Source organism: Neovison vison, chromosome 13, assembly GCF_020171115.1.
Source record: "Neovison vison isolate M4711 chromosome 13, ASM_NN_V1, whole genome shotgun sequence".
NCBI classification, from domain to species: Eukaryota; Metazoa; Chordata; class Mammalia; order Carnivora; family Mustelidae; genus Neogale; species Neogale vison.
The window spans coordinates 891,809-912,849 of NC_058103.1; the positions used below are offsets into that span (position 1 = coordinate 891,809).

Genomic DNA, 21,041 nt, shown 5'->3' on the forward strand with positions numbered 1-21,041 from the left:
GAAGGAAGGGGTGAAGGGGAGAAATCAAAGTGAGAGATGAACCGTAAGAGACTACAGACTCCAGGAAATGAACTGAGGGTTTTAGAATGGAGGAGGGTAGGGGGATGTATGAGCCTGGTGATGGGTATTAAGGAAGGCACAGGTTGCAAGGTGCACTGGGCATTATACACAAACAATGAATCATGGCACTACATCAAAAACTAATGATGTGCTGTATGGTGAGTAACATAACACAACAATTTTTAAAATGCTGTAATAGAAAAAAGAAGAAAAGACAATTCTGTTCATACATTAAAATGCTACATACTGACACAGTGCCGTCTAAACAAAGTGATCTACAAACAATGGAATCTTTGTCTTTAACTTGTAAAGAATTGAACCTAGTCTGGAGCTAAATATATACTCAGAGGACATGCAAATAGGGTCTTCCCACCACTGAATAAAACAGCTCAGCCCGGACCATGCAGCTGGGAGAGGAGTCCCAGGCCTGGGATTTCCACGTGTCCACATTTACTGATCAGGACAGAACACAGAGAACTCACCATGGACTTTGTGCTTGGCTGGGTTTTCCTTGTTGTTCTTTTAAAAGGTAATTTATGGAGAACAAAAGAAATTGAGGATGTGAGTGGATGTGAGTGAACAAAACCATGGGTGTGTGACAGATTCCTGACTGGGATGTCTTGTATCTACAGGTGTCGAGTGCGAGGTGCAGCTGGTGGAGTCTGGGGGAGACCTGGTGAAGCCTGGGGGGTCCCTGAGACTCTCCTGTGCAGCCTCTGGATTCACCTTCAGCAGCTACAGCATGAGCTGGGTCCGCCAGGCTCCAGGGAATGGGCTACAGTGGGTCGCAGCTATTTGGGATGATGGAAGTAAAACATACTATGCAGACTCTGTGAAGGGCCGATTCACCATCTCCAGAGACAACGGCAAGAACATGCTGTATCTGCAGATGAATAGCCTGAGAGCCGAGGACACGGCCGTGTATTACTGTGTGAAGGACACAGTGAGGGGCCCTCAGTGTGAGCCCAGACACAAACCTCAAACTACAAGAGTATCAGACCATCAGAGGGTGCACACTATTCATCAATGCTGTCTGTAATCCCAGGAGCAGGTCAGAGGAAGCTATGGCAGGTTTCCTGTGTGGGTCTGGGGTTTCCTCTCCATAGAGCAGTTTCCTCAAGGGAGCCTCCTTGACATTATTCTGTGCTTACCTATTCACTCTCTGACTTAGAAACTTAGTTGTAGCAGGAAGACAAATATACTAACATGCACAAAACACAGGTATTATAGAGGGCACAGCTTGCATGGAGTACTGGGTGTGGTGAAAAAATAATGAATACTGTTTTTCTGAAAATAAATAAATTGGGAAAAAAAAACAGAGTCAAGTACATTAGTTTCCCCTTGTACTTAAATACCAATAAATTACAAATATCCTGATGCAGGTAACAAAACCTTTAAAGGAACCACAGTGGGCACTCTCTGTGGATCACAAAATCCTCCAGCAGAGCCAGAAGATATCACACACACACACACACACACACACACACACACACACACACGAGTATAAAACCTCTATCACAATCATGTAATTTCTCTGAAGCAAAAGTGGTCCTAAGACAGAAATACACAGCATACAGGAAGACCTCAAGAAGCAAGAAAAATATCAAATAAATCACAAACATTACACCTTTGGGGGCTTGAAAAAAATCAGTTGAAACCTGTATATAGCAGAAGGAAGGAAATAGCAAGATTAGAGCAGAAATAAATTATATAAAGACTAGGAAACAATAGAAGAGATGAAAGAAACCAGGCTCTGATTCATTTTTTATAAATCACTTAGCCAAGGTGGGGAGACAGGATAGCGGGGAAGTAGGAGGAGGTGCCCTTTCAACCTGTAACCTAAAGTGAACTGATTACCTACCAAACAACTGAATCACCCATGAAATCAGTCTGAGATCAGAATTATACACATCTGGATCTCTACAGGGGCAGAAGACACCAGTGGGCAGGTAAAGCAGAGTGGGAACGTCCTACTGATATCGGAAGATAAACAAAAGGGGGAGGGAGCCAACGGAGGAGACTGATTGGAAAGTAATACCCCAATACAAGAGCGCCCTGCGTCTGGGGACCAGCATTAACTTGCAGTCTGGTTGAAAGCAATCAAAAGGAGCAAAGGATCGCAGGGGGAAATTGTGGGAAATGGGGCAGCAGGGACAGGGGCTTAAGTCCTCGGACCAAGGACGTCCACCTCTGGAGCCGAACTAGAGAGAGTGTGGTGGAGAAACCAGGTCTTGGTGCCTGAGCCTCCGTTGCACCTGAGAACACATGGGGTCTGGCTCCCCTGAGGGGCTAGGACCCTGGCCAGACAGCAGAATGCCTCACCGTGCTATCAGAGCCTGAGACTCATGAGCCCTACACCCTTCCCTGAGAGAGGAGCGTGCAGGCGCCAGCCTGGTGTTCTCGACCTGGAAAGACCAGGCACTCCCAGCTCAGGCCAGCGGGAAAATCTTAGTGTGCGATCACTGCTTGGAACCTCTCCAGTGGTCTACAGCAGCCCAGACACTCACCGCTGCCATGGTTTTGGGTACAAGCAGAAGATCCTGTGTCCCCAGAGACTGCGATTCGGAACCTGCTCTGCCAGCAGCTGAGGAGGATCTTACGTGCTCTGCAGCACCCACAGGGTAGCAGACTGAGGCTTCTCTCTGAGAGGGAGGTTGGGGTGCAGTTGGCTTTCCTCTAAACCCCCCAAAACCATCAAAAGCTGTCAAGGCGAAAGAAAACTAGTGAACAAACATAAAAACCTCCAGAGTAACTTTTGTAGCAACATGGACGGGACTGGAAGAGATGATGCTGAGTGAAATAAGTCAAGCAGAGTCAACTATCATATGGTTTCACTTATTTGTGGAGCATAACAAATAGAATGGAAGACAAGCGGAGATGGAGAGGAGAAGGGAGTTGGGGGAAATTGGAAGGGGAGGTCTCAATGTGGTTTTAATTTGAATCTCCCTCATGGCTAGTGATGATGAACATTTTTTCATGTGTCTCATAGCCATTTGTATGTCTTCATTGGAGAAGTGTCTGTCATATCTTCTGCCCATTTTTTGATATGATTGTCTGTTTTGTGTGGTTTGTGTTTCTCTTTCTTTTAGAGACCCATCTTGCAAGAAGTTGTTGCAGTTGAGGATCTAAAAGGTTACTGCCTGTGTTCTCCCCTCAGATGTTGATGTGATCCTTTTCCTTTTTTTTAATATCTTATTTATTTATTTGACAGAGAGAGATCACAAGCAGGAAGAGAAGCAGGCAGAGAGAGAGGAGGAAGCAGGCTCCCCGCTGAGCAGAGAGCCCAATGTGGGGCTCGATCCCAGGACCCTGGGAACATGACCTGAGCCGAAGGCAGAGGCTTTAACCCACTGAGCCACCCAGGCGCACCTAAGCAGTCCTTTTCTTAATGGGTCTCTGAACTACTTAGGTAACAACCCCTAGTATCCAGACAAAGTTGTCATTGACAATGTCCACATCACAGATACCTGTTACCCACCACATGCCAGCTGTTTAGTTCCTGGGGATGAGAAGCCCATAGCAACCCACCCACACCCACATAAATGTGAACCTTCCCTCTGACCTGTGATGTCAGCTGCTCTATATCCAGGTCCACACACACTCTGGAGCCAGGGTGGACACTCACCTCTGTGCAGAGAGAGAACAAATTGTGAGTTTGAGACTCCCATTGACCCGGATGCTGTGGGTGTCTCTTCCTGTCTGCAGTCCCCGAGCTGGTCAGTCCAATCTTCCAGGCCCTAAGACAGGGTCCAGATGTGTCCTCATAACTGGATTTGCCACCTTCTCGTGGTCTTCAATCCCTCTATCAGGCAGGAAGTGTGTTTATTATTTAATTCATATTAACAACCTAAGGGGAGCCAGGAGACAAGATCCTGCATCCACAGCTCTGTTCATGAAGACAACGAGAGAAGAGTCTTCACAGAGCACTGATCTAAACCACTGAGTGCAGTGATGAGGACACAGGTTAAAGGGGATGATCTGCCCCTGTCACATAGGTGTGAAGTGTCTTTGCAGGACCAGAGAAGGCGTTACTTGTGTAAATGTGTCACTGAGAGGTGAGGGTTCACCCAGGAAGTTCCCAGGGAGGTGACACTGATTGGAGCGATGACAAAATCTGACAGCTCTGCCATCCTACTCTGTCCTTTACACATGAACATTCCTGGTAGTGAAGGTGTTTCAGGGAAGTTAAATCCACTCATGATGAGTGGAGCAGCTCTGATACAGCCAAATACAGTGGAGTGACTCAGCTTTGACAAATGTCCACATGATTTGTACATGGAGCTGCTGTCCCCAAACTTGCATACTCAGGACTTGACCACAAGAGAATAGAGGGGCGGGTGGAACAGAGAGGTTCCCTAACAGTACAGAGCCCCTGGAATTATGGTGGGGTTTCATGAATGTCTACCATGCACAGGGCACTTGGTATTAGATTGTTGTGTTTTATGCTTCCTGTGGATGATCACACCCTCTCTTTGTGAGGCCTATGCTGTGGAGTGTGTGACTCTCTTCCTGGCTCCACTGGTAAATGGGCTTCCTGGGTAGCAGCAGTGAAATGTGTCTCTGCTGTAGCCATACAAGAGTTCAGATTCCTCCAGAGAGCTCCTGTTTTTGGTCCCAGATCAGCACTGTGATCTCCTTGAGCTCCCCCATGTAGGATCTACTTCCACTCTCCAGTACACTCCTCTGCTCTACTCAGGTGACAGTCATTAGTGTGGTGGAAGGCTTCAGACTACAAGGAATCTGACTCGATGAAGTAGCCTTAGCCTCAGTTGTTCCCAGGTACCTGGGTCGAGGGAGGCCTTCATGTGTCACTGCCCCTCCTCCACCAGTGGTCCAAGTCCATGTATTTTTGCCTGTCTCTGCGTACACAGTCATTCTGTTCTTCCCTCTTGTCCCCTCCCACAGCTCCAGTGGTCCCTGGGTGTCCTCAGCTTCCTGTTTCCCTACTTTCCCCTGAAGACTAAGGCTTTCATTCCACATGAAAAATGTGTGTGGTGCTCAACAGAACTGAGGTTGTGACGTCTGTTCCCATCCCAGATCCTATGGGGCTCCACCTGTGACCCCAGGATGGTTCTTCTGAGGGCTTCCTCAGCAGGTAAATTCTTTATTTCTGTGGTGGACTCAGGATGCATGGATCTCCATGCATTCCTGCTCTGAGTCATCTTCCTCCCATCCTGCAAGGACCACCAGGGTGTGGGGAGGCTTTTTATGATTTGTCCCCATCCTACAGGATAGGAATGCATGAGGACAGGACTGATTTAATGATGTGGTCCTGGAGAACCTCACCTATAACACCATTAGCACACGTGATGTCAAGAAATCCATTAAATGTTCTATCTAAACCTGGTGATAGTTTATTTGTCATCAGGGATCTGCATTCACAATATGACAAGATGCTGGTACTTAGCGCCTGTGAGAACTTCTTACTCCTGTGAGTTTAAGATTATTGCTTGTCTCTTGGCCACAATTACAAGGTATATTGACATTAATTTGTTGATCTGAAGTTTATTCTATTTATTTCTTTAGCTCTTGCTACTCCAATCTAAGCAGTGAGTTTATTGAAATACAGAAACACTACATCAAAACTAATGATGTCCATATGGTAACTAAAATAAATAGATAGATAGATAGATAGATAAATAAATAAAAATACAGAAACATGGGAACAATTCCAAGCCCAATCATCGGCTTAAAAGTGGACATATTGTGTTCTATGTCATCTTTGGAAAGTTGACCATCATTAAAAAAACATAATAAATATGGGGGTATTGTCAGGTATTTTGTTCAACAATAGAAGCCCTAGATATAAAGGTACATTTCACACAATTACAAAATTATAAAATCTAGAAAATTAAAGCTAGTGTGAGGTAACATGAAGGTCAATAGCTATGTAAGGACAGAGCGAAGAAGGAATGAGGAAGGAAGAATTGCAAATACAGGAAAATTTGTGGAAAATGGATTTTCTTGCTCTGGGTACTGTTGACTCTGACACCTGTGTTTCTCATATTGCACTCTCTGCCTGTGTGCAGTCCATCCTGCGTCAAGAACACTCATCAAAACGATTACAAATAATCCCAGAGATGACTTGGGATGAACCCAGGGACAGTGAAACCTTAGAGACTTGAAAGAGCACCTGAATGCACCCTGATTCTGTATTTCAGATAAATTCTAGAACAAAGTCATCTTGTCCTCACTACAGGCAGCATCCTACGTTCTCCATGAACCTGTGCACTCTGTCCTGCAGGGGGAGCAGGGTGGGTAGTAGGTCCTGTGAACGGAGCACAGGTCCAAATCCCAGGGCTCACTCTCACCCCAGCGTTCTTGTACAATTCTGGGTGTAGTCACTTTAAGGGGAAACATGATACCTACACCCCAATATGTGTGACTCTGTGAAATCAAACTGGTAAATGGAAACCAAGCAGGTACTCTGAAAATCATATACTTAAACTTCATCTTTTCCCAAATCCTGTCAGTATCACCAAATCAAAGGCAGTCACAGCTGCTCTGGTTTCTGTCCTCTCTGTCAGTACAGATACCATGCTGGCTACATAATCAAGGGTCATGCAAATAGGGTTCACCTTCTGCTGATTAAACAAGCCCAGCCCCAAGCCTGCAGCTGGCATGGGAGCCCCAGTCTCGGGATTCCCATGTTTTCCATTCAGTGTTCAGGACTGAACAGAGACAGCTCATGATGGAGTTTATTCTTTTCTGGATTTTCCTTGTTAAAAGGAAATAATCCCAGAGATGACTTGGGATTCTTTTAAAAGGCCATTTACAGAGAACAAGAGACATTGAATAGGAAAGTGGATATCAGTAAGAAAAATAGTGAGTGAAGGACAGTTTCCCGACCAGGATGTCTTGTGTCTGCAGGTGTCCAGTGGGAGGTGCAGCTGGTGGAGGCTGGGGGAGACCTGGGGAAGCCTGGGGGTCCCTGAAAATCTCCTGTGAAGCCTCTGGGTCCACTTTCAGTTACTACGGCATGAGTTGGTTCTGCCAGGCTCTAGGGAACGGGCTGCAGTGGGTCTCGGGCCTCAGGAGGCTCTCTGGTCACCAGAGGGAACTCAGGTTCCCTCTGAGTCTTATGAGTGGTGGTAGTTACATATACCATGAAGACACTGTGAAGAGCCAATTCACCATCTCCTGAGACAATGGCAAGAACATGCTGATTCTGCGGGTGAACAGCCTGAGAGCTGAGGACACCACTGTGTGTCACTGTAATGTGTGTACCCAGTGTGTACACTTTGGGGTGAGCCAAGACAGAAACTTTCCTGCAGGGACACAGGAGTAGCTGGACTGCAGGGCTTCTCAAGGCCTCAGGAGGCTCTCTGGTCACCAGAGGGAGCTCAGGTCCCCAACAGGTGCTCAAGTCACCAGGAGTCAGTCAGAACACCAGGGGGCTCTCAGGGCACAGGGGCTCTCAGGGCACCAGGGAGTGATTAGGACAGAAGGATCCCATAGTTCAGTGCTCTAAAGGTGCTCAGGACACCAGGGGGTGCTCACTTCAGCATGGTGCACTCAAGAAACACAGACACAAATCAGACCCAGGAGCAGTGGGGGTTTCCCCTCTAGCCTCCCTAGATTCACTCATGGATATATAAGGTTATTTCTTTGATCTCTAATTTCTCATTTTGTCCATGTAGCCAACCAGAACGAGATAACATTGTCTACATGCAGATGAGATCTCACCGATCCCTAGGGAACTTTCATTCATCAACTTCATCCATATCCTGTTTCTCTTTCTCCAAAAAGGACCTGCAGGAATTCTAATCATCCCTGAGAAGCACCTGCACAGCCCAGGCTTTCTGAGAGCTTTGTTCCTGTTCTCTGCCCTCATCGGGCACACACTGTCTCCACATGGTTATAAAAATTTACCCCAAAGATACAGATGTCGTGAAAAGAAGGGCCATCTGTACCCCAATGTTTATAGCAGCAATGGCCACAGTCGCCAAACTGTGGAAAGAACCAAGATGCCCTTCAACGGATGAATGGATAAGGAAGATGTGGTCCATATACACTATGGAGTATTATGCCTCCATCAGAAAGGATGAATACCCAACTTTTGTAGCAACATGGACGGGACTGGAAGAGATTATGCTGAGTGAAATAGGTCAAGCAGAGAGAGTCAATTATCATATGGTTTCACTTATTTGTGGAGCATAACAAATATCATGGAGGACAAGGTGAGTTAGAGAGGAAAAGGGAGTTGGGTTAAATTGGAAGGGGTGGTGAATCATGAGAGACTATGGACTCTGAAAAACAACTGAGGGGTTTGAAGTGGGGGAGGGGTGGGAGGTTGGGGAACAGGTGGTGGGTATTATAGAGGGCACAGATTGCATGGAGCACTGGGGGTGGTGAAAAAATAATGAATACTGTTTTTCTGAGGAAAAATCCCAAGAATAGCATTGTTGTTCTGAAAATAAATAAATTAATTTAATTTAAAGAAAATACCCCCAGGACATCTACCCAAATTGGGTCCTTGTCCTCCTAGGTACAGTTTATCCTCGCTCATTATCCAAGTGGGTGGACACTGGTGATCAGGAACTGTCCTTCTGGAGGCACCGCTCCATCTCTTCGGTGGAAAGGCAGCCCACCTGATGGGATACGCTCTCTAATTTCCCCCAAAGAAACAGGCAGGATGACCTGAAAGTTGACAAGCAGAGACAAAAACCCATCGCAGTACTGCTGGGTCCTGTTCTGGAGTTTATGAGAGCAGCCTTGGGGGATGCGTCTGAAACGTGTTTCTGGGCTTCCACACAGGAAACCCACATGAATGATCAGATCTGGCTGGCACAGTGTGGATCCTTGCCCATCTGTTGCTATTCTTCAACTATCCCACAGAGAGTCACCATGTCCTCTCTCTGCCCCATTGTAACTTCTCCCTCAACCTGTCCTGGCCCCTGAGCCCCATGGGGCTGGAGTCCTGTCACTCTTTCCTGATCCCCAGCAGGTGCCAGTTGCAGAGTGAGGCTCAATAACGAATGTCTACCATGATGACAGAACCCTAAAGTGGGGCTAACCTGGGAACTCTGGCCCAAAATATGATTCAGAAGAAAAATAATGAACCAACCACTGATGAGACAACATTGACATTTCCTCTCATGCCCCTGCTTTTGACTCATTTTGATCTGGATTCCATATAGAAATCAAAAATAACTTCTGGTTTTCTAGGTCTCTTTGCTTTTTCCTGTTGTTATTATTATAGAAGATCCCTATCATAGGGGGATAAGGTGTGGGTATAGACAGGTGTTTGTAGTTTATGGTTGGTCTTTCTATTCTGACCTGAGACCCTTGATGTCACCCTCACAAGAAATCTCAGGTGACACTTCACTGAGCTGACACAGGAAGGCCTAAGGGGAGGGGAGAGGAGGGCGTACTTCCCTTACCCCACGCAAAATCTAGAATGAACTGGATGTTGGCATATAACTTCCTCCAGTTCTTGAATTATCTGGCAAGTTTCTTAAGAGGATCTTTCCCCACCTCGGAAGCACAGCAAATGTTCATCCTTTCATTCCTGGGGGAATGAGGTGGGGCTTCTAGACTTAAAACACAAACTTGTAGGAAACCCTAAGGTTGTCACCAATTCCACAGGAGCTTCAACTCAGACATCTCCACACTGAACCTTCGTCAATTCACCATCTGCCTTTCAATTTTCCTATTTTCTTGTGGGTCCCATAGATATTTCTCTACTTTCCTGTGGGTCCTGTGGATATATCTTCAGGTGGCTTTTGCCTTAGTAAGTTGTGATTCCTTGCATATACCCATTTGTAAACTCAATTGTTAGGTGACAGTTTTCCCTGAACTATGATCTGAATATATGTGTCCCCTGCACATTCAAGTGTTCTAATGTAATGTCCAATGAGATGGCAAAGGAGTAAGGGCTCTGGGAGAATGTTTGGTTAAGAATGGAATACTGTTTTTCTGAAAATAAATAAATTGGAAAAAAAGAATGGAATCAGAGCTGTTGTGATCCCACAGGATCCTCAAAACCTTCCATTTACCATATGAAGACACAGTTTAAACACATGCCCAATGATCCCGATGGAGGCACTCACTACACAATGAATATGCCAATACCTTGATCTTGCACTTGGAAGGCTCCAGAAATGTGAGAAATTTATTTCTAAGCTACTTGGTTTATGCGCTCTGCTATACCATCCTGAGAAGTGTAGAGCTGCTCTAACAAGGACCTAAATCATGGAAGCCGTTTGGATCTGAATAATGGGTAAGGGCTAGCAGGCTTCTGTGATGTGTGCAGAAGCAGCCTACATTGCCAGGAAGGGGTCATAAAGGGTGATTCATGGGAGACCCCAGAAGGAAAGAAGAGACCTACAATGAAAGCCCCAATCTTCCTAGAGCGTATCTAAATGCTTAAGGACTGTATGTGGTAAGACATAAACATTATGGGCCATTCTGATGTTGTCATAGACAAGATGAGGAATGTGCGTTGGGGAAACAGAGGGGAGGTGACCTATGCTGTAGACTGGTAGAGAGCATGCATGCATTGAGATCTGAAAGGAAGAATTAGGGAGAGGTGCAACTTGGTAAGAGGCTGAGGGAATTTCTGAGCAAAGGCTTAAAGCATCAGAAGGCTTCTCTGGAATTCTTATGATAAAGTGTGGTATGAACAAATGATATGAAGACATAATCATTAATCAGTATGAAGCAGAACTGAAAATTTTGGAAAATCCTCAGCCTGTTCCTACTGGAAGGAAGGAGAGATCTTGTTCCAGAGAAATCAGGGAGGATGTGGAAATACTTGATGAGGGGGTGGTTATGGGTTGACCATCTCAGCATAACCCTGGAGCTCCTCGTCAAGACCCTGAGAACAATATGAGCCTCTAAAGAGAAGCCTGGACCTACTCTCCACAACATTTTGGAGATCAATGGGACTAACCCCCTCCCAGCACAGGCTGAACAAGGTGGCCTGGATGGGCTGCATGACTTGACCTTAGACTTCCATCTTTCATAACTCTGACGGAATTCATTTCCACAGTTTATACACTACCCAGGCTGTGGTATTTGTCACAGCCACCAGATCAGACAAAGATATCCTATCACAACATCTCTGGTGGGTCTGAGAAGAGCTGGTGACTTCCAGTTGTTCAGCTTACGGTCAAACTACAGACGTCCAGGCTTTGACCAGAAACCAGATTCCTCATGTCACACGTGAATAATAGGGATTTGGTTTGTTGTTACATATTTAGTACTTGTTACTTTGCTTCTCCAAATGAAAAGGTTTTTTCATTTTAATTTAAATTCACTTAATTAACACATAGTGTATCATTAGTTTTGGAGTAAAGCTCAGTTACTCTTCGGTTGCATATAACACCCAGTGCTCATTACATCGCATATCCTGCTCAATGTCCATCACCCACTTACCCCAGACACCAGCCCCTCCTCTCCAGCAACGCTTCGTTTGTTTCCTAGATTTAAGAGTTTCTCATGGTTTGTCTCATTCTCTGATTTCGTCTTATTTTATTTTTCCCTCCCTTCCCCCATGATCGTGTTTTGTTTCTTAAGTTCCGCATATGAGTGAAATTGTATGATAATTTTCTCTCCCTGGTCGACTTATTTCACCCTCGCATAATACTTTCTAGTTCCATCAATGTCTTTGCTAATTTTTTTATGGAGAAGTACATTCCATTGTATATCCATGTATATCTTCTTTATCCATGAAAATAATGATACAGGGTATGGTGGAACCTTGTTCATGGCTTCCAAGGAAGTGGTTTAGTCATTTACCATTAAATGAGACATCTTTCATTAATTAAATTATTTTTAGTTTGATGGTCATGACTTTTTATCTTAAATATGGAGATGACTTCTTGATGTTAACATTTGAACACATTACGATTAGAAGAGACTCTGCAGGAATATGTAATTTTTACACACGTGCTTATGTTAGGTTTACCAGCATTTCATTATAATATGTGCATTTGGGTCTATCAGACACATCATCCCGGTGACCTGGCTCAGGTTCAGGTGTTTGTCTACCCAGACCCCACGTCTCCACCTGAGAAGGTAGGTGCACAGGGCATCACAGACACTGGTCCACAGGGACTGACACATCAGGTTTGCCATCCCTGGTCCCCTGGTTCCATATCAGCACTCATTTCTGCTCCTAAGGAAATTGCCTTAACCAGTAGCCTCCACAGCTCTGTACTCGGGCTCATTCTCAGTGGAAAGAGCCCGGGTAACACAGAGTTGGGGATGTGGTAAGGGTGTATATCCTCAAAGAGATGTTCAGATGTGGGACCTTAGCATCCCAGGAATGTGTTTCCCCTCTGATGTGTCTTCTCTCTGAATGAGCCATTTCCTGATATGAAATATTCTGCTTTGTGAATATGCAAATGAGCCAAGGTATACTCTCTTAAATATATGTTTGGGACCTGAGAACTTCACCCAACAGCTGCACACAATCCTTTGCAGATACCATGAGAGCACAGCACCTCACCATGAACTGGAGCTGGAGAATCCTCTTCCTGGTGGTGTTGGCTACAGGTAAGGGATTCCCCCAGTCCTTTGGCAGAGGAGGGGAACAGGGCCAGTCAGCATGACTTCATCACCTCCTATTCCCTCTCCACAGGTGTCCACTCCCAGGTGCAGCTGGTGCAGTCTGAGGCTGAGGTGAGGAAGCCCGGGGAATCTGTGAAGGTCTCCTGCAAGGCATCTGGGTACACCTTCACCAGCTATGCAATGAACTGGGTGCGACAGGCACCAGGAAAGAGCCTGCAGTACATGGGATGGATCAACACGAACACTGGGAATCCAACATATGCCCAGGGCTTCTCCGGTCGATTTGTTTTCTCCATGGACACCTCTGTCAGCACAGCCTATCTACAGATCAACAGCCTGAACTCTGAGGACACAGCCGTGTATTACTGTGCAAGAGACACGATGTGAGAACCCACATCCTGCCTGTGTCAGAAACCTGTAGAAGGCTCATCTGTGCTGGACTGAGGAGGTGACAGAGACAACAAAGCTAAAGACACTCTATGATGTCTTTAGCCATGCACTTATTTTTTATTATGATTATTTATGAGGGCCAGGCACTTATTTTTTATTTTTCATTGTTATGTTATTTTAGTCACCATACAGTACGTCATTAGTTTTTGATGTAGTGTTCCAAGACTCATTGTTCACATATAACACCCAGGGCTCCATGCAGCATGTGCCCTCCTTAATACCCATCCCAGACTAACCCAAAGCCCACCATCCTCCTCTCTAAAACCCTCACTTTATTTCTCAGTATCCATAGTGTCTCGTGGTTCATTTCACCCTCTGATTCCCACAACTTCATTTTCCCCCTCCTTCTTCTAATGTCCTCCATGCTATTCCTTAGAAGCTTTTGATCTTGATGAAGTCACAAAACATCATTTTTGCTTTTGACCCTTTGCCTTTGGAGACATGTCTTGAAAGAATTAGCTTGGCCAATGTCGGAGTGGTTACTGCCTATGTTCTCCTCTAGGATTTTGATGATTCCTACCTCATATTGAGGTCTTTCATCCATCTTGAGTTTATATTTGTGTATGGTGTAAGTAAATGGTCGAATTTCATTCTTCTGTATATAGGTAATTTCCCCAGCACCAATTATTGAAGAGATTGTCTTTTTTCCTTTGGATATTTTTTCCTGCTTTGTCAATTACTTGATCATAGAGTTGAGGGTTCATGTCTGGACTGTCTACTCTGTTCCATTGGTTTAAGTCTCTTTTTGTAGTACCATGCTTCTTTTTTTTTTTTTAGTTTCTTTTCAGTGTACCAGAATTCACTCTTTATGTACCACACCCAGTGCTCCATGCATTATGTGCACTCCATAATACCCACTACCATGCTCACCCAATGTCCCACCCTTGCCCCTTCAAAACCCTCAGGTTGCTGTCTTGGTGATCACTACACTGTAAAATAGTTTGAAATCAGGCAACGTGATGATCCCAGCTTTTTTATCCTTTTTCAACATTTCCTTATTGATTCAGGATCTTTTCTGGTTCTGTGCAAATTTTAGGATTCTTTATTCCAGCACTTGATCAGGATGGCATTGAAAGTATAGGTTGCTCTTGGCAACATAGAAATATTAGCAATACTTATTCTTCCAAACCATGAACATAAAATGTTTTTTCCATGTTTTTGAGTCTTTTTCCATTTATTTCATAAGTGTTCTGTGGTTTCTGGAGTATAGATCCTTTACCTCTTTGGTTAGGTGTATTCCAAGTTATCTTATTATTTTCGTGCTATTGTAAATGGAGTCAATTCTCTATTTTCTCTTTCCACAGGTTCATTGTTAGTGTATACAAAAGCAACTTATTTCTGTGCATAGGTTTTGGGTCCTGCCATGTTACTGAATTGCTGTATGAGTTCTAGTTGTTTGGGGCTGGAGTCTTTTGGGTTCCACATAAAGTGTCATGTCATCTGTGAAGAGAGTTTGGCTCCTTCTTTGCCCATTTGAATGCCTTTTATTTCTTTTTGTTTTCTGATTGCTGTTGCTAGAACTTCTAGCACTATGCTGAACAATAGTGGCTAAAGGGGGCAACCTTGTCATGTTCCTGATCTTAAAGGAATGATATTTGCTGTGGGTGTTTCATAGATGGAATTTATGAAATTGAGGAATGTTTCCACTATCCCACACTCTGAAGAGTTTTAATCAGGAAAGGATGCTGTATTTTACTGAATGCTATCTCTGCATCAATTGAGAAGACCATGTTGTTCTTCTCTCTTCTCTTATTAATTTGTTTTATCACACTGACTGGTTTGCAAATGTTGAATGGACCTGTCAGCCCAGGGAAAATCCCACTTGGTCATGATGGATAATCATTTTAATGTACTATTATGCAATTATTTAGGATCTACATGACAATTTTGGCACCCATATTTATCAGGGATATTGGTCTGAAATTTTCCTAATTGATGGGGTCTTTGCCTAGTTTGGGGTCAAGGTAGTCCTGGCCTCATAGAATACAAGTACAGAAGCTTTCCATCTGTTTCTACTTTTTGAAAAAGGTTCAGGAGAATAGGTATTATTTCCTCTTTGAATATTTGGTAGATTTCCACACAGAGTCCAGCACGTCCTGGACTCCTGTTCTTGGGAGGTTTGTGATCATTGCTCCAATCTCGTTACTGGTTATTGGTTTATTCAGGTTGTCAATATCTTCCTGTTTCAGTCTTGGAAATATATAGGTTTCCAGGAATGCATCCATTTCTTCTAGGTTGCTTAATGTATTGACATATAGCAGTTGACAATAATTTCTGATGATTGTTTCTATTTCCTTGGTGTTAGTCATGATATCTCCACTTTCATTCGTGATTTAATAATTTACTAATTTAATTTACATAACTTAATACTTTAATAATTTAATAATTTCGGTCCTTTCTCTTTACTTTTGGATAATTCTGGCCTGTGGCTTATTTATCTTACTAATTCTTTCAAAGAACCAGCTTCTAGTTTCGTTGATGTGATCTACTGTATTTCTGCTTTCTATTTCACTGATCTCTGCTCTGATCTTAATTGTTACCCTTCTAATGAATAGATTAGGCTTAATTAGCTTTGTTTCGCTTCTTCCTGGGCTGTTTCTAAAGCCGCAGCAAGAGGGCGCACTCCTCCAGCTGCCAGTCAGCCTGGGAAGGAGGTTGCCCCATAATGAAGGCAAGACCATTTCCTCTGCACTCTCTCCCAGCATGCCAGCTACCTCGCAGTCCACTTTCAGGATACTTACTATTCTCTGGCATGTTTGAATAATTACTCTCACGCCTGATAAACACCTTTTCTCAGGAGACAGGATGGCGGAGAAATAGGAGATGCTGTTCCAACCGGTCCCCTAAAGTGAGCTGATTATCTACCAAAGAACTCTGATCACCCATGAAATCAGCCTGAGATTAGAATTATAAACTTCTGGATCTCTATGGGGGCAGAAGAGGCCAGTGGACAGGTAAAGTGGAGGGGGAACATCGGATTGATATTGGAAGATAAAGAAGAGGGAGAGGGAGACACCAGAAGCGACCCATTGGAAATTAATACCCCAAAATGAGAGTGCCCTGTGATTGGGAACCAGCATTAACTTGGAGTCTGGTTGAAAGCACTCAAAAAGAGCAAAAGATCTTAAGGGGAATTTGGTTGAATCAGGTGGTTAGGGACAGGGGTTTAGGACCATGAACCCAGGACCACTACCCCTGGTGCTGAGCCAGAGAGAGTGCAGCAGAGAACCAGGCCTTGGTCCCTGAACTGCCAACATGCATGAAAGCATCTGGATGGCGGCTCACGTGAGAGAGTCTCATGTCGATGCCAGCTGGAGCTCTCTAGAACCACCGCTTTTTGTACTCTGCATGCACACTCTGCGAATGGGGTCTGAGTCATGCTCCACACCCTTCCCTGAGAGAGATCCTAGACAGTGCTCTCTAGGACCAGGAGAGTCTGAACACTCCCAGCCTGGGAGAGCATGTAAATCTCAGTGTGCTATCTCCACTTGGGACCTCTCTGGAGGTCTGGACCTGCACAGCCATGGCAGAGGCAGCCACAGGAAGCCATCTCTCTGGACTAGTATTTCTCATGGCTTTGGGTAAAAGCGGGTGTTCTTCTGACCACTGAGACAGTGGCTGGGGACGTGTTCTTCCAATAGTAGGGGGGGTAATATATATGCTCTGGAACACCCAGAGAGGAATAGACCGAGGCTTCTCTCTGAAGCAGAGGTCGTGGTGCAGTTTGTTTTCCTCTAGACCTCCAAAGAAATGCCAAAATCCACAAAGGGAGAAAAAAAAAACTCCAGAGAACAAAGCATGTAAATCTCAGTGTGCTATCTCCACTTGGGACCTCTCTGGAGGTCTGGACCTGCACAGCCATGGCAGAGGCAGCCACAGGAAGCCATCTCTCTGGACTAGTATTTCTCATGGCTTTGGGTAAAAGCGGGTGTTCTTCTGACCACTGAGACAGTGGCTGGGGACGTGTTCTTCCAATAGTAGGGGGGGTAATATATATGCTCTGGAACACCCAGAGAGGAATAGACCGAGGCTTCTCTCTGAAGCAGAGGTCGTGGTGCAGTTTGTTTTCCTCTAGACCTCCAAAGAAATGCCAAAATCCACAAAGGGAGAAAAAAAAAACTCCAGAGAACAAAAGCCAGAAAAGACAGTTTCCTCAGAGCCCAACCTTGAGAGGGGACAGAAGGACTCAGCTATAGCAAGACTTCCTGAAAAGACACACAGCAGGCCCCTCCCACAGAAAGCCAGCCAAAAAAAAAAAACCACAAGAGAACAACCACCACTACTTCCTAGATACAACTTTAATTTTTTTTATTTCTTTTGAGCGTAACAGTATTCATTGTTTTTTATACCACACCCAGTCCTCCATGCAATCCATGCCCTCTCTAATACCCACCACCTGGTTCCCCCAACTTCCCACTCCCCACCCCTTCAAAACCCTCAGATTGTTTTTCAAAGTCCATAGTCTCTCATGGTTCACCTCCCCTTCCAATTTCCCCCAACTCCCTTCTCCTCTCCATCTCCCCATGTCCTCCATGCTATTTGTTATGCTCCACAAATAAGTGAAACCATATGATAATTGACTCTCTCTGCTTGACTTATTTCACTCAGCATAATCTCTTCCAGTCCCGTCCATGTTGCTACAAAAGTTGGGTATTCATCCTTTCTGATGGAGGCATCATACTCCATAGTGTATATGGACCACATCTTCCTTATCCATTCGTCTGTTAAGAACTCCTCAGGGGAGACAAGGGGCAGGGAAGTAGGAGGAGGCACCCTTTCAACCTGTACCCTAAAGTGAGTTGATCACCTTCCAAAGAACTCCAATCACCCACGAAATCAGCCTGAGATCAGAATTATACACGTCTGGATCTCTACTGGAGCAGAAGATGCCAGTGGGCAGGTAAAGCAGAGTGGAAAAGTCGGACTGATATCAGAAGATAAACAAAAGGGGGAGTGAGCCACCAGAGGCGACCCGTTGGAAAGTAATACCCCAATATGAGAGTTCCCTGCGCCTGGGGACCAGCATTAACTCCGGAGTCTGGTAGAAAGCACTCAAATAGAGCGAAGGACGGGGGGGGGGGGGGTGTTTGCGGGAATAGGGGTGTTAGGGTCGGGGCTTAAATCCCCAGACCCAGGACAGCCACCCCTGGTGCAGAGCCAGAGAGAGTGCAGCAGAGAAACCAGGTCATGGTCCCTGAACCACAAGCAAGCCTGAGAGTGTGTGTCGCCTGGCTCCCATGAGGGGCTGGGAGCCTCGCCAGCCAACAGAAGCACAGCCTTTTTGCAGTCCCCACGCGAGTGCCCTGCAGTGCCATCAGAGTCCGAGTCCTGCCCTGCGCCCTCCCCTGAGAGAGGTGCACACAAACGCCAGCCGGGTGCTCTTGGACCGGAAAGACCAGGCACTCCCAGCCCGGGCCAGCAGGAAAATCTCAGTGTGCGATCCCTGCTTGGAACTTCTCTGGTGTCTGGAGCTGCCCAGACAGCCGCTGCTGCCTTGGTTTTGGGTACAAGCAAAAAATCCTGAGTCCCCAGGGACCGCGACTGGGAACCTGATCTGCCAGCTGCCAAGGGGGGATTTATTTCGGCTCCGCAGCCAGACTGAGACTTCTCTCTGAGAGGGAAGTCAGGGTGACGTTTGCTTTCCTCTAAACCTACAAAAACCATCAAAAGCGGTCAAGGCGAAAGAGAAAAACAAAAATGAACAATTACAAAAACCTCCAGAGAACAAAAGCCTGAAAAAACCAGTTTCCTCAGAACCCACCCACTTGAGGGGGGCAGGAGGACTTAACTCAGAGAACACCATTGACTGAAAACCCACGTGGCAGGCCCCTCCCTCAGAAAACCAACTAGGAAAAGGAAAAAAAAAAAGATGACAAGAGAACAACCACCACTACTTCATAGGACACTTTTTTTTTCCAATTTATTTATTTTCAGAGAAACAGTATTCATTATTTTTTACCCACACCCAGTGCTCCATGCAATCCGTGCCCTCTATAATACCCACCACCTGGTGCGCCCAACCTCCCATACCCCACCCCCGCCACTTCAAACCCCTCAGATTGTTTTTCAGAGTCCATAGTCTCTCATGATTCACCTCCCCTTCCAATTTACCCCAAATCCCTTCTCCTCTCTAACACCCCTGTCCTCCATATTTGTTATGCTCCACAAATAAGTGAAACCATATGATACTTGACTCTCTCTGCTTGACATATTTCACTAAGCATAATCTCTTCCTGTCCTGTCCATGTTGCTACAAAAATTGGGTATTCATCTTTTCTGATGGAGGCATAATACTCCATAGTGTATATGGACCACATCTTCCTTATCCATTCATCCGTTGAAGGGCATCTTGGTTCTTTCCATAGTTTGGCGACTGTGGCCATTGCTGCTATAAACATTGGGGTACAGATGGCCCTTCTTTTCATGACATCTGTACCTTTGGGATAAATACCAAAAATTTGTATGGAATCAGAAGAGACCCCGAATCGCTAAGGAAATGTTGAAAAACAAAAATAAAGCTGGTGGCATCACCTTACCTGATTTCAAGCTTTATTACAAAGCTGTGATCACCAAGACAGCATGGTACTGGCATAAAAACAGACACATAGACCAGTGGAACAGAGTAGAGAGCCCAGATATGGACCCTCAACTCTATGGTCAATTAATCTTCGACAAAACAGAAGAAAATATACAGTGGAAAAAAAGACAGTCTCTTCAATAAATGGTGCTGGGAAAACTGGACAGCTATAACTAGAAGAATGAAACTCGAGACAGGAATCCATCAGAATCCTAGAGGAGAACATAGGCAGTAATCTCTTTTATATCAGCCACAGCAACTTCTTTCAAGATACGTCTCCAAAGGCAAAGGAAACAAAAGCGAAGATGAACTTTTGGGACTTCATCAAAATCAAAAGCTTCTGCACAGCAAAGGAAACAGTCAAGAAAACAAAGAGGCAACCCACGGAATGGGAGAAGATATTTGCAAATGAAAGTATAGACAAAAGGTTGATATCCAGGATCTATAATGAACTCCTCAAACTCAACACACATGAAACAGGCAAACATATCAAAAAATGGGAAGAAGATATGAACAGACACTTCTCCAATCAAGACATACAAATGGCTATCAGGCACCTAGGTGGCTCAGTGGGTTAAAGCCTCTGTCTTCAGCTCAGGTCATGATCCCAGGGTCCTGGGATCGAGCCCCACATCGGGCTCTCTGCCTGCCTCTCTGCCTACTTGTGATCTCTGTCTGTCAAAAAAAAAAAAAAAGAAAAAAATCTTAAAAAAATAAAAATAAATAAACAAATGGCTATCAGATACATGAAAAAATGTTCATCATCACTAGCCATCAGGGAGATTCAAATTAAAACCACATTGAGATATCAGCTTACCAAGTAGAATGGCCAAAATTAACAAAACAGGAAGCAACATGTTTTGGAGAGGATGTGGAGAAAGGGGAACCCTCTTCCACTGTCGGTGGGAATGAAAGTTGGTGCAGCCTCTTTCGAGAACAGTGTGGAGATTCCTCAAGAAACTAAAAACAGAACTTCCCTATGACCCTGCCATTGCACTCCTGGGTGTTTACCCCAAAGATACAGATGTCGTGAAAAGAAGGGCCATCTGTACCCCAATGTTGATAGCAACAATGGCCACGGTCGCCAAACTATGGAAAGAACCAAGATGCTCTTCAACAGACGATTGGATAAGGAAGATGTGGTCCAGATACACTATGGAGTATGATGCCTCCATAAGAAAGGTTGAATACCCAACTTATGTAGCAACATGGATGGGACTGGAAGAGATTATGCTGAGTGAAATAAGTCAAGCAGAGAGAGTCAATTATCATATGGTTTCACTTATTTGTGGAGCATAACAAATAGCATGGAGGACAAGGGGCGTTAGAGAGGAGAAGGGAGTTGGAGTAAATTGGAAGGGGAGGTGAATCATGAGAGACTATGGACTCTGAAAAACAGTCTGAAGGGTTTGAAGTGGTGGGGGTGTGGGAGGTTGGG

At 45.0% G+C, this 21,041-nt stretch overlaps 1 gene segment (V, D, J or C); it reads left to right on the forward strand.

Annotated features, from left to right (window-relative positions):
- Positions 1-481: 481 nt before the first annotated feature.
- The window catches only part of LOC122893824, a 248,194-nt gene continuing 227,634 nt past the window's right edge, over positions 482-21,041 (forward strand). The window contains 2 exon segments of the C gene segment in view: positions 482-589; positions 693-995. Coding sequence covers positions 544-589; positions 693-995 — 349 coding nt within the window.